The following is a 13,788-nucleotide window of genomic DNA, read 5'->3' as shown; positions in this document are numbered from 1 at the left end:
GCTTACTAGCTATCTGCCTTGGCATCTGTATTCACAGTTTACTTGTACAGCAAGTTTACAACAAATATCATCTCTGCATACTTTACAAGACAAGACCTGTTCAAATCCAGCAACGTAGAATCCACGCACTTGTCACACAAGAATGTTTAAAAGACATTAAAACAACCAATGTGATTTGTGTCCGTCTTATTTCCGAAGCATGAAAAGCTTTCCTGATTACATTCAATGTAATTTATGTTCATTATTTCCCCGGAGGTCCTAACAACCCTAACAAAAGAATGAATGCCCAAACATTTGGACATCTGTTGAGTGGGTGTTTGTTCGTCGGCATGCCAAAAAAGCAAATAAAGCGGATAATGAACCATGCTGTAATGTACATAATTTCCACAGCCTGCCGATATCAGTCACATTCATGCATCTGATAACCTGCACCAGTGCACACACAGAGAAACACTGCTGTACTCTGCCAATTTTATTTTTACACCAGCTCAAGTCATGCGGAATTGAGGTTAAAGCTTCAGAGGCAGTGGGATTCTCATCTGCCGTTTCTGCAGACTGACCCAAATATAGCAGGCTTGGATCTGGTCATATGTGAGCAGCAATTCTTTTTTTCTTTTTTTTCTTTTTTTTAAGCTGACAAAACAAAGATGGAAACCTATCTTACGTTGTTCTTTGTTTTTATGTTTGTATATTGAAAATCGCAACATGAGAGGCCTAAGTGATCCTCATGCATGACGACATTTTGTTTCTCCAAACACTCGATTTTCTGATGAAGACTTGAAATCTATTCTTAGAATCAGAGACGGAAGGCCATCTGTCTATCTTGAAAGTTAATTTACTTTGCTGTCTCCTTTTCAGAAGAACATTTAAAATTTTACTTGAGCATAAAGGTATTTGGATAAAGATTAGTGACTCGGCATCTGTTGGTGTTGGTTCATTGTGTTTTAGTAAGCCCAAAGTCCGCATAGTGTCTAGCAGGAAAGTTATCAGAGTTCTGCAGTGATGTTAAATTTTCTCAAATTCGTTAAAGTCATGCGAGAATAAAAAGTGATATGTTTTTGTACCTGTATGTCCAAGCAGATATGATCTGTAACAGATAAGTGACTAAAATGTCCATTTCGATTTGTGTTTTTAGCACCGTATTCTCTTTGTATATGTTGCACTGGGCTGTAAATGTGTTGTGCATGTTGCTCATTCCAGTTCCTGTCGAGGCGCTTTGTACACCATCGAGTATGTTTTTAGTGTCTCCAGAGGGAAAAAGCAACCCAGTGGGAGTCGGGAACAGGAAACTCCAATGATGACTTACAGCTTTCTTTGGTCTAAACTATGTGTTGGAAAAAAAAAAAACCTCAACACATTCCCTGTGAGCCTCCTTTGTTTTTATCTTTAACATCACCCACTCCTCTTTAAATTCCTCTTTCTTCCTCTCACCCACTCTGACGGAAACAGAGGGGCCGGTCAAATCTTTTGCAGTAAAGTTATGAGCTCTTCTTCGTGGTCATTATGTGAACACAAACAGCCTGGCTTTATCATCTCCACCAGTGTCGGATGGACTGATGGCGCCACGGTGACACAAGCACACGTTCGCACATACACACACATAGCAAACCGTCCTTGTTCATCCTGCATAATAGAAGTGTCAACTTGCAAGCATGGATGTTGCATGCCGGATTTTGTTTGGCAAAAATGATGTAAACAAAATAAGGTACTGGAACTATTAAGGTATTCCTTGAAATCGTGATGAAAAGCGAAGGCCAATGCGCAAAGTGCTGTGACGTGCCGCAGTGAGTCAAGAAGCGCTTGAGTCACAACTGACCTCTGAGGCAGACGGTCCAGATTTTATCAGCACACAGGAGCTCAGGAGGAGGAGCTGGGACTTTTCTGTTGGATTCGTTGCACATTTCAGTCCCACAGCTTTAGCCAGATTGCAAGAGATCAACTTGCAGCCATTGTGCGCTTCTCTTTGAGTGGGGTGTTATTTGTGTTGGGTGTGCTTTCCCAGCAGAATGGAGAGCTCGACCTTATTTTGGGAGCCAGGCGGGACAATCGGGGCTTCACATCATGCCGTTTCAACTGGGCCGATCTTTATTGTTCTCCATTTCCTGAAATGGATACACATCTATGCTAAGTTTCTCGTGTTTCCGTCTCTCGTGCACTTTATTGCGTCTTCTCATTGTTTGTTTATCGTTGTCAAATTTCCAGTACTTTGTTCGGCACGTTGCATCCACCAGGACTGTTAGATTTTATTGAAATGGTAGAGGATACGCCAGCAGAAAGTAATCCATAGTGTAAACAAAGGGACGCTTTATTTTCAAAAGATTTTAAATTGGAAAATTGTGGCATGCCCCAGATGTGGTGACATCTGCAATGGTTTCTACTTAGATCAAAGTAAAGAAGCTTGAAAGCAAATGGATACTGCACATCAAATTTTTTTATTTGTAAATTACATTTTTTTTAAATATGTTATAAGCTTTGGAATTATTTTGTACATTTTTGTTAATCAGTTGGAAATATTGAAACTTGTCATCATAAAATAAAAAGAAAATGCGCCGGATTTGAAATGTTGTGAATATTTAAGCCACTGTGACAAAATTTCAGATTGATTCTTCTGAATTGGAGAAGAGTTGAGGAGCTTGGGCTGAATGAATATAAAACAATGGCTGCAGAGAACAAGAGGGGCATTGATAGTAAAAAGCAAGGCTCTGGTAGGAGACTGACGTACAGCTAAATATTTTCTACAAGTCACAAAGCAGCTTCTTCACACAGAAACGCCCCCTTCCTTGTCTTTGCTACACGTTGGTACTGGAAAAATCGCAGCTCTCTCATATCCCCTTCCACGTCTTTTTCTCAAACTGCTCTTGCCCGTCTCCCGCTCAATCTTTTACTCACACATTCTCCGGCATTAGATCAACCCATCTTGTCACTGTCAAGTCATCACCTATCATCCACCGTCGTGCTCACGACTCTGGATCCGTCTTTTCCTCTTTCCCTCACACCTCACCTGCCCGTTCCTCTCTCCATCAGCTCGGTGACGCAGCCTGTCGACACGGAATAAGTCCCGCCAGACGAAGGTGCTGTGCCATGTGCATCGCAGGCTGCCCAGGCCTGTCACGGCCTGCCACATCCTGCAGCGAGTTGCACTGCGCCGTAAAGCAGCAGTAAAAACAACAGCTCCGTAGCTGAGCCACCATAACGGCGCTTGTGAGCCACAAATCACGTGCGACTACTTACCAAAACACTTGTGCGACTCGATTTAGTCTTGTTTTTCTTCGAAAAAGAAGAATGGAGTCCTGTGTTGGCTGAATAATTAGAACAGGAGCTGAGACTTGGAGGTGAGAAGGAGGAGAATTTAAAGGAGGTGTTGTAAAAACAGGAAGAGTAATCGGGGAGAAGTGGTCGTAGAGAAGATAAAAAGGGAGACAAATTACTGCAGACAGCAGGTGTTGCAAAATAGGTGTAAAAACAGGTGAGAAAACTGCCTGAAAAGAAAGGCAGAAAAAAAAGAAGCTACAATGAATTGCGAAAGTATGCATACCTCTTGAATTTATTCACATTTTGTCACAATACAACACCGAACTTCAGCAAATTTCATTTGGATTTTATGTCACGCATCCTGGACAAAAAGTAGTGCATAATGAAAGAGACATGAAAAAAAAATTATACATGATTTTCAAAATGTTTTCTGTATAAAAATCTAAAAAAAGGTGGCTTTTTTAAAAACCATGTTTTGCAGCAAATACAGCTGCCTGTCTATTCGAAAATTCAAGCTGAATGCTTTGCCCATTCTTCCTTTTGCAATATATGTTTTAAGCTCAGCAGATTTGATGAGAAGAGAAAATCTCACAATATTCCGTTGGACTTAAGTGTGAACTTTACCTGGACCATTTTATCACATTAACATGCTTTAATCTAAACCATTTTAAAGTATTTTCGGCGATAGAGTTGGGGCTATTCTTCTGAAAGGTCAGTGCGCTTTACCTTCCCTATCACTGCCTCAAGTCTTTTAACAATCTCAATCTATGTATTTCCATCTGTCTTTCCACCGACTCTGATCAGCTTCTCTGTCACTGCGGAAGAAAAACATCCCCAAAGCATTATGCTGCCCCCACTATATTTGAGCATAGCAATGGTCTGTTCAGTTGGACGCATAGTGTTAGTTTTAGAATGTTGCTTGTATAAAAAAAATAGCTCAGTTTTTAGAGGTTTTATATTTAAGGAGGTAGAGAACGCAGAGGTCTTTGGTGTTTTTACATAATAAAACAACTGAAAATTGTTCACTTTTGCCCTTCTTGTTTCTATGTCGTATCGCAAGTATTGTAGCTATGCTAGTTTGATGGCGACAGGAGGACGTATAATGGAAAACAACAGAACATACGAAAAGCACAAAATAATCTCAGTTCTGTTGCATACAGGACCAAAACTGAAAATTAAGTTACAGCAACATGATGAAGAATAATCATCTGAGAGGCAATATTTTAAGTCTGTTCTAAATAAACAGAGAGAGAGAGAGAGAGAGAGAGAGCTGGGCTGTGGAGGGAGGGCAGCCAAGACCCAAATGTGCACAGCTTTAAGTTGTCGCAGCACTTTGTTGATCTGTTAAGAACCTCCTGGGCGGTTATTGCAGGGAGTTGTTGGTAAAGGCCTTTTGTGTCAGCACATTCAAAAGCCGCACAGACACACTGTGATGAATAGCAGTAGAATATCTCAAAGTGTCCTGAGCAACACTACTGGGCTCTTAGAGTTAACTGCTGACCTGTAGGAGCAAACATCAGCAGCCATTTATGCGCCGTGAGACATTTTACTCCCACAGACCAATGAGTTCACATGGATTAGTGGAGTGAATGAAAGGCAAGATGATGCTGTTGTTTTCCCAAGAAGTGGCTCACTGGGCATTCAGAGGCTGCTGCTGCTGCTGCGTCACTGTATTTCTAGTCAAAGTGAACAAGCCGAGCAGCCGACGCGACGCTGCACCTCTGCAGTGTAATCACAGCAGCTGTGTAGCATGTCTAGCAGATTCCTGCTCCGCTTTGTCATTTATCAAAGGTTTTACCCCACTGACATTTTCCTGGTGCGATGCGGAAGAAGTGGGTGATTTTGATGAAGGTGCCTGAAAGGTCATTTTCAGATCTCGGTTTGGTGTTCTAAGATGACTTTCATGCTCCATTCATGTTACTTGCTGTGCATGATTGGCTTTTCAAACTAAAGCTCCAAACAATCTGGAAATGAAAACCCTTGAGATTTGACTCTGTCTCTTTGTGGTTCAGTTAAATTCAGTTCACTCGTTTTTTTGTTGTTTTTTTTTAAAGCGGCAATTAATGACAAGTATTTTTGCAAAGGCTGTTTACAACACAAAAAAGCCAGATGTGTATCCAACTAAATAGATTTTAATCGATCCCAATTCAGTTCATCTCAAGTCCAGTTCATTGAAGTACAGTAGAAACATATGATCAGAATCATAACAAATTGTATTTGAAGGTCAGTTTAAATTATAGCACATTAAAATTTTATTGATCATATAATGCCAGTTGGTACAGAAGCCACCTCAGTCCATGTAGTTAACTACATTTTCAGCAATCCCTCAGTCTGTGTGAACATGTGGCACCATTAAATAAAACTCCAGCAGGGCCACCCTGGGAGATAAGAGAACAACGGAAAGAACTCACTGGCCTATAAGTAGAAAAGTAAAAAGAGTAAATGGGAGCAATACCTACGTCAGCTTCCCCACTATGAACAAAAACAAAAGACAGCTAGCACAGAGTTGAGGGTACTTTCTACATAAAAGCAAAGAAAAAGCTATAGTACACAAGCTAATAGGAGTCAGACGTCTGTCAGAGTCCAAGAAGGACACATAGCTAAATGAAGAAGTCCAGAGCCTGGGGTACTTTCTACAGCAAAGAAAAACAAATAGATTATACAAAGTTATTGGCAACAATTCCTCCTGCAGTTACTCCAGAAAAGAAACACTGCTAAACACAAAATCTTTTTTTTTTTTTTTTTTTTTACATTTTTAGTCATATTTCTAAACTAAAAACCCCTAAGCACTGAGATTCAAGTACATTCCAAAGCTCACAAAAAAAGGACGAGACCACGTTAATGGCAGCAATAGCACTTTCGGAAGCTCAATCCAGGAGCAAGACAAAGCTAAACACATAAAAACCGGTCAAGAAGAAATTTCTATAGGACAGAAAATCAGAGTATACTAAGGTAATGTTAGCAATATCCCTGTCAAAATCGCCATAAAGAAAAGACACAACTAATCACAGAGGTGTTTCTATGTTTTGTGTCATTGAGTCGGGATGTTTTCTGAACCTTTTTGTGCCTTACTGCAGAGTGGAAGAGGAGACAGACGGCAACCTTCAGGATGTTTCCTCTGAGGTAAAAGATGAGGATTTTTGATTTTTTTTTTTTTTTCATTATTAAACATATCTGTGAATCTTTTCACTAAAGTCTACATTTTTAATTTTTCCCTGCAAGCTCTACATTGACTTATGACTCTTACGAAAAAAAAAAATAATAATAAGCCAGTCACTGATTATCAAAGAAGTACTTGTTTCAAATGCAATTGAGAGGACTGGTGACATACCCATCACAAATTTATCTTAGAAAAGTTTTTTCATTACAAAACATTTTTTTCCAAATGAACCTTGGAAAGATAAGTGCGGGTTTCCTTTAAAGCATATCAGTAACATTAGCATGAAAGATGTCAGCACATATTTTTTATGCCGTGTGTAGAGGCTGTTAAACTGTATTTTCTGAATCTGCACACATACTTGTAAGTGCCCTAGTTATTTCCTTTTTTTTTAATACTACCCAAAATTATGAGTTACTGCTAAAATGCATCCAGGTCTCATATTAAAGAGACCTGGATCAAACCTTCAATCTGATCTCTGGTTTTTAGTTGCACACCACCTAACATAAAAGTAAAGGAAATGCACTTTTGAGTCTCGTGCACCACATCCTACGCTGCACAAGTAAAAGCTGATGTTTTTTTTTTTTTTTTGTTTTTTGGCATGGACGCATCTACGCATACAAACACCTCTCACCTCATCTCACTGGTGCATCCCAGCATCTCTTTAGCATATCTCTTTCATTTTTTTTTTCCTTGTAATCTTTCTCTTATCTGCATGCTATGAATCAGAAGAAGTCTGTGAATCTCTTTTGGATTGATTGGCCAAAGAAAGATGGGGCCGTCAAGGCTGGAGATTCATCCCGCTGGAGGTACGAGGCCAAATTCTGTTGTGTTTTTAACCTGGCTCGGGGTGTGACTCCGTACAGGAGAATATCAGGCTGTGGTCTCACTGTAGCTGCGCTTTAGGGATTGTGCAGGGTATGAGATTGGGACGTTTCCACTATGGCCGCCCAGAGGTCTCACTTGTATAAGAGGAGATGAGTGGATATAGCCCCTCAAGCTGTCCAGGAGTGCCGGTTTTCATCACTTCCCATCACACAGCAGACACTTTAGAGAGTGTTTTTTTGTGTGGCTAAAGAGTAATATTGCTTCTCTTCTGGTCTACAGGTTGATACCGAGAGGCAGGACACATCACAAAGCCTATGGCACCGACTGGACCACCGGTATCCTTTCACCACTTTTTCTTTTTCTGAAAGACTCCTGGATGTGCTTTTACTCCCAATAGTTAATGCACTGGTCTTTATCATAGTACTGCATGGTAAGTTTATTATAAATAATGATCACTGGAGAGAAAACCTGTGGTATAAGTCAGTGCCACAGATTTTATCCAAATGTTACTGAAGCTTTAGCAAATGTAATAAATGTGAATTTTCTTTGTTTTACAGAAATCTAGGAGAAACTTTCAGTTTTTCGTTCTTGTAGTACAAATCGCTTTGCAACTATGCAAGCTAACAAAGTGATTTGTAATAATTTTCAAGTACCACATAATATGAATACAATTAACACTGATAAATATGCGAGGGGAAACAAAACAATTACCTTTCTGATTTTCTGTCAAAATCTGCTACCACATCTTTAATACTCATGCTTAACTCAAGATTTACCTGAGCTATGTAAAGACCTGCTAGTTATTCAATTACAATCTTGTAATTATCCCCTTAATTACAAGATTTTGAAATCATGTCTGCTGGAATCAGCAGACATGATTTCAGCATGTCTGCTGAAATCACTTCTCATCAGCTCAGTAACTTTCTCACATTTGAAAGCTTGTAGCCTTACAAACTTGTAGCCTTTTCTTAGCTGTTAACCAGCATCTCTGACACATATAACCACAAACAAGTTCATACCCAAGCTAGTGTTGTTTTTTCTTTATGCTAATCTAAACCAGAATTGTTTTCACTTGCGGCAAAGATGTTTGAAAGGAAATAGATATTTTACTTCAGCGTGATAACGTCATAAATTAAATATACAATTAAACCTGTTGAATTTCTTCTAAGAGAAGATCCAGGAGTCACTTGAATCAGGTGATCCAAAGCTTCCTGTTTGCTTGGGGGATAAACATGACACAAGTTTATCTTAGTCACTTAAAAAGGGTAAATACAACAGAACATCCTATGCACGTGTAAGTTGGGAAACAAAAACATAGTGACTAACCTAAACTTTCATAGTATTGTTAGAACTGTAACGCACCTTTACCAGGAATATCAATAAATGGGATGGAGTTTACAGATGCTAACTGCAGTGTTATTATAAAACAGAGGTCAGACATACAGATTTATTACACAGATTTATTACTTTTTCATGGATTTTTTTATTCATTATAATCGGTCTATTAAAAATTTTCCAAGTTGCAAAACAACTTGGAACATTCAAGTTCCTTTTTTTTTTTTATGACAAACAAACCCCATATTTCTTGAAGGCATCGGACTTTATCAAATTATTCACCAAATCACTCAAGTGATTTTTTTTAGATCTCTTCTTAGCTTGACTGGAGATCACAGATGGCATAATAAAAAGGAAACCATGAGGCTGGAAGAATTGTTCATAGATCTGTGAACCAGAATGGTGTCACAGAATGGATGCAAGCACAGCAACAGCCAACATGTTCCAACTCATCAAATTTCTAAATTCCAAGTATTTTGTGGATGTCAGAGACTCTTATCACTGCACTCCACCGGTTCTCGTGTTAATCAGATAGGGGTAGTTTATCTGTGAACCTTCAGAGTTCTTAGACCCTTATCCCAGGATTAATGTTTACATCAGAACTAGACTCTCTGTAAATGCTAACTGAGTTGCCAAGAAAGCAGAGCTATTGCTTCAGGAGCAACAAAATGGAAAATAAGATGAATGAAACAACAAGAGGAACTGTTGTTTTACGAAACGCTTAGCAAATATTATGCCAGGGTTCAGAAAGACTTTAATTTATTTTTTCACAAATTTGCAAAGCATTAGCAACATTTTCACACAATAGCATCGGAAGGTATTGAACATAAAAAAAAAAAAACGGTATTGAAACATCTCGAAATGCAGGAAACCTGAAATGAAAACTAAATGTTTGGATTTTTACAGGGTGATTTTTCAGATGCGTGACAGCAAAGCAGACAGTCAAATTAGTTGGTTGTAACAAACTAGTTTTGACCTTTCAATGAAGTTTCACAAAACCGCATTCAATTTAAAATAATCCAATTTCTCTCATGAGCTGGCCTCCTGACTTGGACATATTTCATGAAAAGGAGATTATTTTGCTGTGCGTCAGTCATTTCTGCAACAGGATGAGCTGCACATGCATAGATTCAGATGACTGCTTTGTGTGTCTCCATGAATCCGTGTTAATTATAGAACTGTGAGCACATATAAATGGAAAGAAGAAGAACCGAAATGGATGCATCAGCAGGCTGCTGCACAGAGAGCTCTGGATTTGCATTATTTTTCCATTTTACTTTTCTTTTTCCAAGTCTTCTTCTGTTGCTTTGTGTCTATTAATTATGTTCGCACTAAGTTATCTCTCTTTGTTTTAGCTTCTTTGTAATTAGGGCTTCTCATTCTGCTAATCTCTTTAGAATGTTTTGTCTTGTTTTCTGCTTGGTGTTTTTGCACTTTGCTTTCCTTATCTATTGTCTGCTTGTGGTTAATGTGTTTTTTTATGCATTGTTACATCTGTTCCAGTCTTCTCACACCTGCTGCTCTTAATGTTCTTTCTGCAGTTTTTCTGGTGAATGTACTTTTTTTCTGTCCTTCTTGGATAATTTTTATAATAGATGGTCTTTGGTGTTATTTTGGCTGCTTTGCAAACACCAGCCAATAGCGTCTCTAATAGTATTGGACGTTCATATCTCAAAAGTTGCAATATATATATATATATATATATATATATACAAATCCAGCACCCTGAGACTGTACACGAGCCGTAAGGAAGGAGGCAGAGGACTAGTGAGTGTGAGAGCCACTGTCCAGGATGAAACATCCAAGATCCATAAATACATCAAGGACAAAGCCTCAACGGACGATGTGCTCAGCGAATGTCTCAGGCAATGGGGAACAGAAGACAAGGTGCTGGAAGTACCATCATGGGAGGACAAGCCCCTACATGGGATGTACCACCGACAAATAACTGAAATGGCTGATGTCAGGAAAACCTACCAATGGCTGGAGAAAGCTGGACTCAAGGACAGCACAGAGGCTCTCATCCTGGCCGCCCAGGAACAGGCCCTAAACACCAGAGCAATAGAGGCTCAGATCTACCACACCAGAGAAGACCCAAGGTGTAGGTTGTGCAAGGAGGCCCCTGAGACAGTCCAGCACATAATAGCAGGGTGCAAGATGCTGGCAGGGAAAGCGTACATGGAATGACATAACCAAGTGGCGGGCATAGTGTACAGGAACATCTGTGCAGAATATGGACTGGAAGATCAAAGTGGGGAACACCCCCAAAGGTGGTGGAGAATGACCGAGCTAAGATCCTGTGGGACTTCCAGATCCAGACAGATAAGATGGTAATGGCGAACCAACCGGACATTGTGGTGGTGGATAAAGAACAGAGGAAAGCCGTTGTGGTGGATGTAGCAATACCAAGTGATTACAACATCAGGAAAAAGGAGCATGAGAAATTGGAGAAATACCAGGGCCTCAGGGAGGAACTGGAAAAGACCTGGAAGGTGAAGACCACAGTGGTGCCTGTGGTCATCGGGGCCCTCGGGGCAGTCACCCCCAAACTGGAGCAGTGGCTCAAACAGATCCCAGGAACAGCATCAGACATCTCAGTCCAGAAATGTGCAGTTCTAGGCACAGCCAAGATACTGCGCAGAACCCTCAAGCTCCCAGGCCTCTGGTAGAGGACCCGAGCTCAGAGGATGAAACGGACCACCCGCGGAGGGTGAGAAGGGAATTTTTTTATGCATCCTTGGAACTTTTAAAGATCACACAATCACACAGTTTGTCCCAGTTTTGTTTAGTTAATACTATAAAAATGGCAGCATAGTTTCCATTCGAACGGCATGAAGGTTGCTACTAAAGACAGAGCCAAAACCTGTCATATACCTGCATAGTGTGCAGTGTATCCTCAGAAACGATTTTTGCCCTATAAAATGAAACAGATATTCCAGAAAAAATGGGCCGTCATATTGTTCCTTCTTGCTCTCACACATCTCCATGTTCCCGCCACTGAAATGCCTCCTCACAGTTTGATATTGTCTCACCCACACTCGCACAGAATGGTGTGAAAAAGAGATTTACTTCGCCTGCCAAGTTTTAAAGAAACACAACGCTTTACAACTGAGGACATCTATGCTCATGTTAGACGTCTTTGCAGAATAGAATTCCCGTTTATCGAGTGCTTTTTGGGAATAATTTAAAACGGGACAGCAACTATTTACATAATTGGGATGAGCATTATGTTTTCTTTTAGGATCAGACGGGTTTTAATCAAGCGCTGTTTGAGTTCATGCTGCCAAAGCGCAGAATAAAGAAGTGGGGAATGTCGCTGAATACATTGAAGCTGATTATGAATTTTATTTTTGTGCCTGAGCTGGTTTTTAATTAGTTGCACCTTCTAAGAGGATTTACTTTTTGTAAAGCAAGGTGTGAGCTGTCTTGATTAGTGCTATATCGTAGAATACCAAAATATGACGATTCAAAAGTGCATTTCAAAAATGCACCTTGAACTTTTTTATGCTATGTCATACTGCAAATACAAACTTCGATGTGTTTTATTAGCATTTCATCTGATGGAATAACACAATGTAGCATAAACTGAGATAAAAAAAAAAAAGAAAAATGAAGTGGCACCTACATTCATATGTTTACTGTGTCACACATTTAGAAAGTGACTTATTTTACTTAGGGTTATCAGAGTAAAGGGGGCTGAGCTAATATGTACACAGCACTTTTTATTTGTATACATTTTTTAAAAAATCATGTCATTTTCTACCTCTTGACAAATAAAACCTTTTACCTAATATGAAGTCCTCTGAAAGTTGTGGTTGAAAGACATTTTTTTCAAGAAGAAGCTTTCTCTCACAATTGAGAGTTAATTTTAAAAACATTGATTAAGTCAAAAACGTTTTCAGTACAGGAATGAAGCTCATTCCTGTAATGTTTCGCACAAACCTGTTCCCAGTGGCCGTGTTTTAAAAGTACACGTAATGAGTTAATTTGCACATATGTGGGAGAGCTGATTTTTATGCATTATCCTTATGCAAATTAGAGGCAAGGCGCGAAGATGAGAGAAAGTGTGAACAGGATGAAAGAGATGTTTCTGTCTAGTGTTTCATAATGACGGTGGGAAAACACACACACACACACGCACACAAACAATGTGAAGGTGCTTTCAGGTGGAGCAGTAAATCCTGCTGCCACAAAGTCGAACTCCAGCTCTACTCACAGGTGTCCAAACCTCCAGGCAATCTGCTGCTCCCACCCTGCTTTCCTATCCACGCTGTAGACCTGGGTGTGGGACACATTTAGACAAACATTATACTCCTAGGTGTTCATTTAGATGGAGATCAAAGTCTGTTTGATGCTTGCTGCTGATCTGGTTTGAACGCTGCAACTTTAGAGGCTGGAAACAGCTGGTCTTGCATCTCGGCGGCCACCCATGGTTAAGAATTTTAAAGCTGGTGTTTTCCGTGAATGTGATGTGGCTTTGGCGGCTAACCTTTATTTACAGTAGCGCGTACAGTTCTTTGTCTTAGAGATGAACATGTTATGTCTAAAGTATGTGTTCCAGTCCCAGAAGGAAAGCCAAAAGCCTTATGAAAATGCTGGTTGAAGCTCATAAGAGAGTTTCATAAGCCCCAGTGAAACTGGGGTAAAGTTTTTGGTTGTGGAGCTTTTTTGCTGAACACTATGATAAAATAATAATACGCTGAAATGTTGAAGTACCATCATAATCATCAGCCAGAAAGTTAAAGATTGGGCAAAAATGGGACCTCCAAGAAGAAAATGACTTTAATTAAATCACCAAATTAGTCACAAGGTGGTTTTAAGGACAACAAACAGAATGTTTTGGAGTTGAGAATACAAAGCTCTGACCTCGGTCACATAGAAAATTTGTGGGCAGACAAAAACAAAATGGTGCGTGTGAGAAACGCGGTCTACAAACGCAACTCGGTTGCACCAGTTCTGTCAGGAAGAGTAAGCCGAAATTCTGACCTAAAGCAAGAAAATGTACCCTGACTTAACGTCAAACTGTGTTAAAAACATACATAACCTTTTTTTTTTTCTCAGTGAATAGTGCTGGCAAAATGTAAAAGATATCATCACATCTAAATGACTTAAGCAAATAAATGACGTGATGAAAAATTTTAGCAATTTTGAAGCTGTAACTTATTAAAACCTTGGGATAACTTGTTTGGAAAAGAAAAACAAGAAATACGAGTTTC

The 13,788-nt window shown here is 39.6% G+C and overlaps 1 protein-coding gene across 2 annotated transcripts in view; it reads left to right on the top strand.

The window, feature by feature from the left end:
• LOC103456924 (sodium/hydrogen exchanger 9) overlaps positions 1 to 13,788 on the top strand; it is an 83,015-nt gene that overhangs the window by 56,820 nt on the left and 12,407 nt on the right. Inside the window, exons 13-14 of one of the 2 annotated variants that reach the window (XM_008396808.2) lie at positions 6,330 to 6,375; positions 7,517 to 7,572. In XM_008396808.2, the coding sequence (XP_008395030.1) occupies positions 6,330 to 6,375; positions 7,517 to 7,572 (102 nt within the window). The remainder of the gene's footprint in view (positions 1 to 6,329; positions 6,376 to 7,516; positions 7,573 to 13,788) is intronic. The other variant, XM_008396809.2, reaches the window with a different exon arrangement.

The sequence above is a fragment of the Poecilia reticulata genome, linkage group LG20, assembly GCF_000633615.1.
Source record: "Poecilia reticulata strain Guanapo linkage group LG20, Guppy_female_1.0+MT, whole genome shotgun sequence".
NCBI lineage: Eukaryota > Metazoa > Chordata > Actinopteri > Cyprinodontiformes > Poeciliidae > Poecilia > Poecilia reticulata.
The sequence above is the reverse complement of the archived record's forward strand: the minus strand, read 5'-3'. Positions and strand labels throughout refer to the sequence as shown.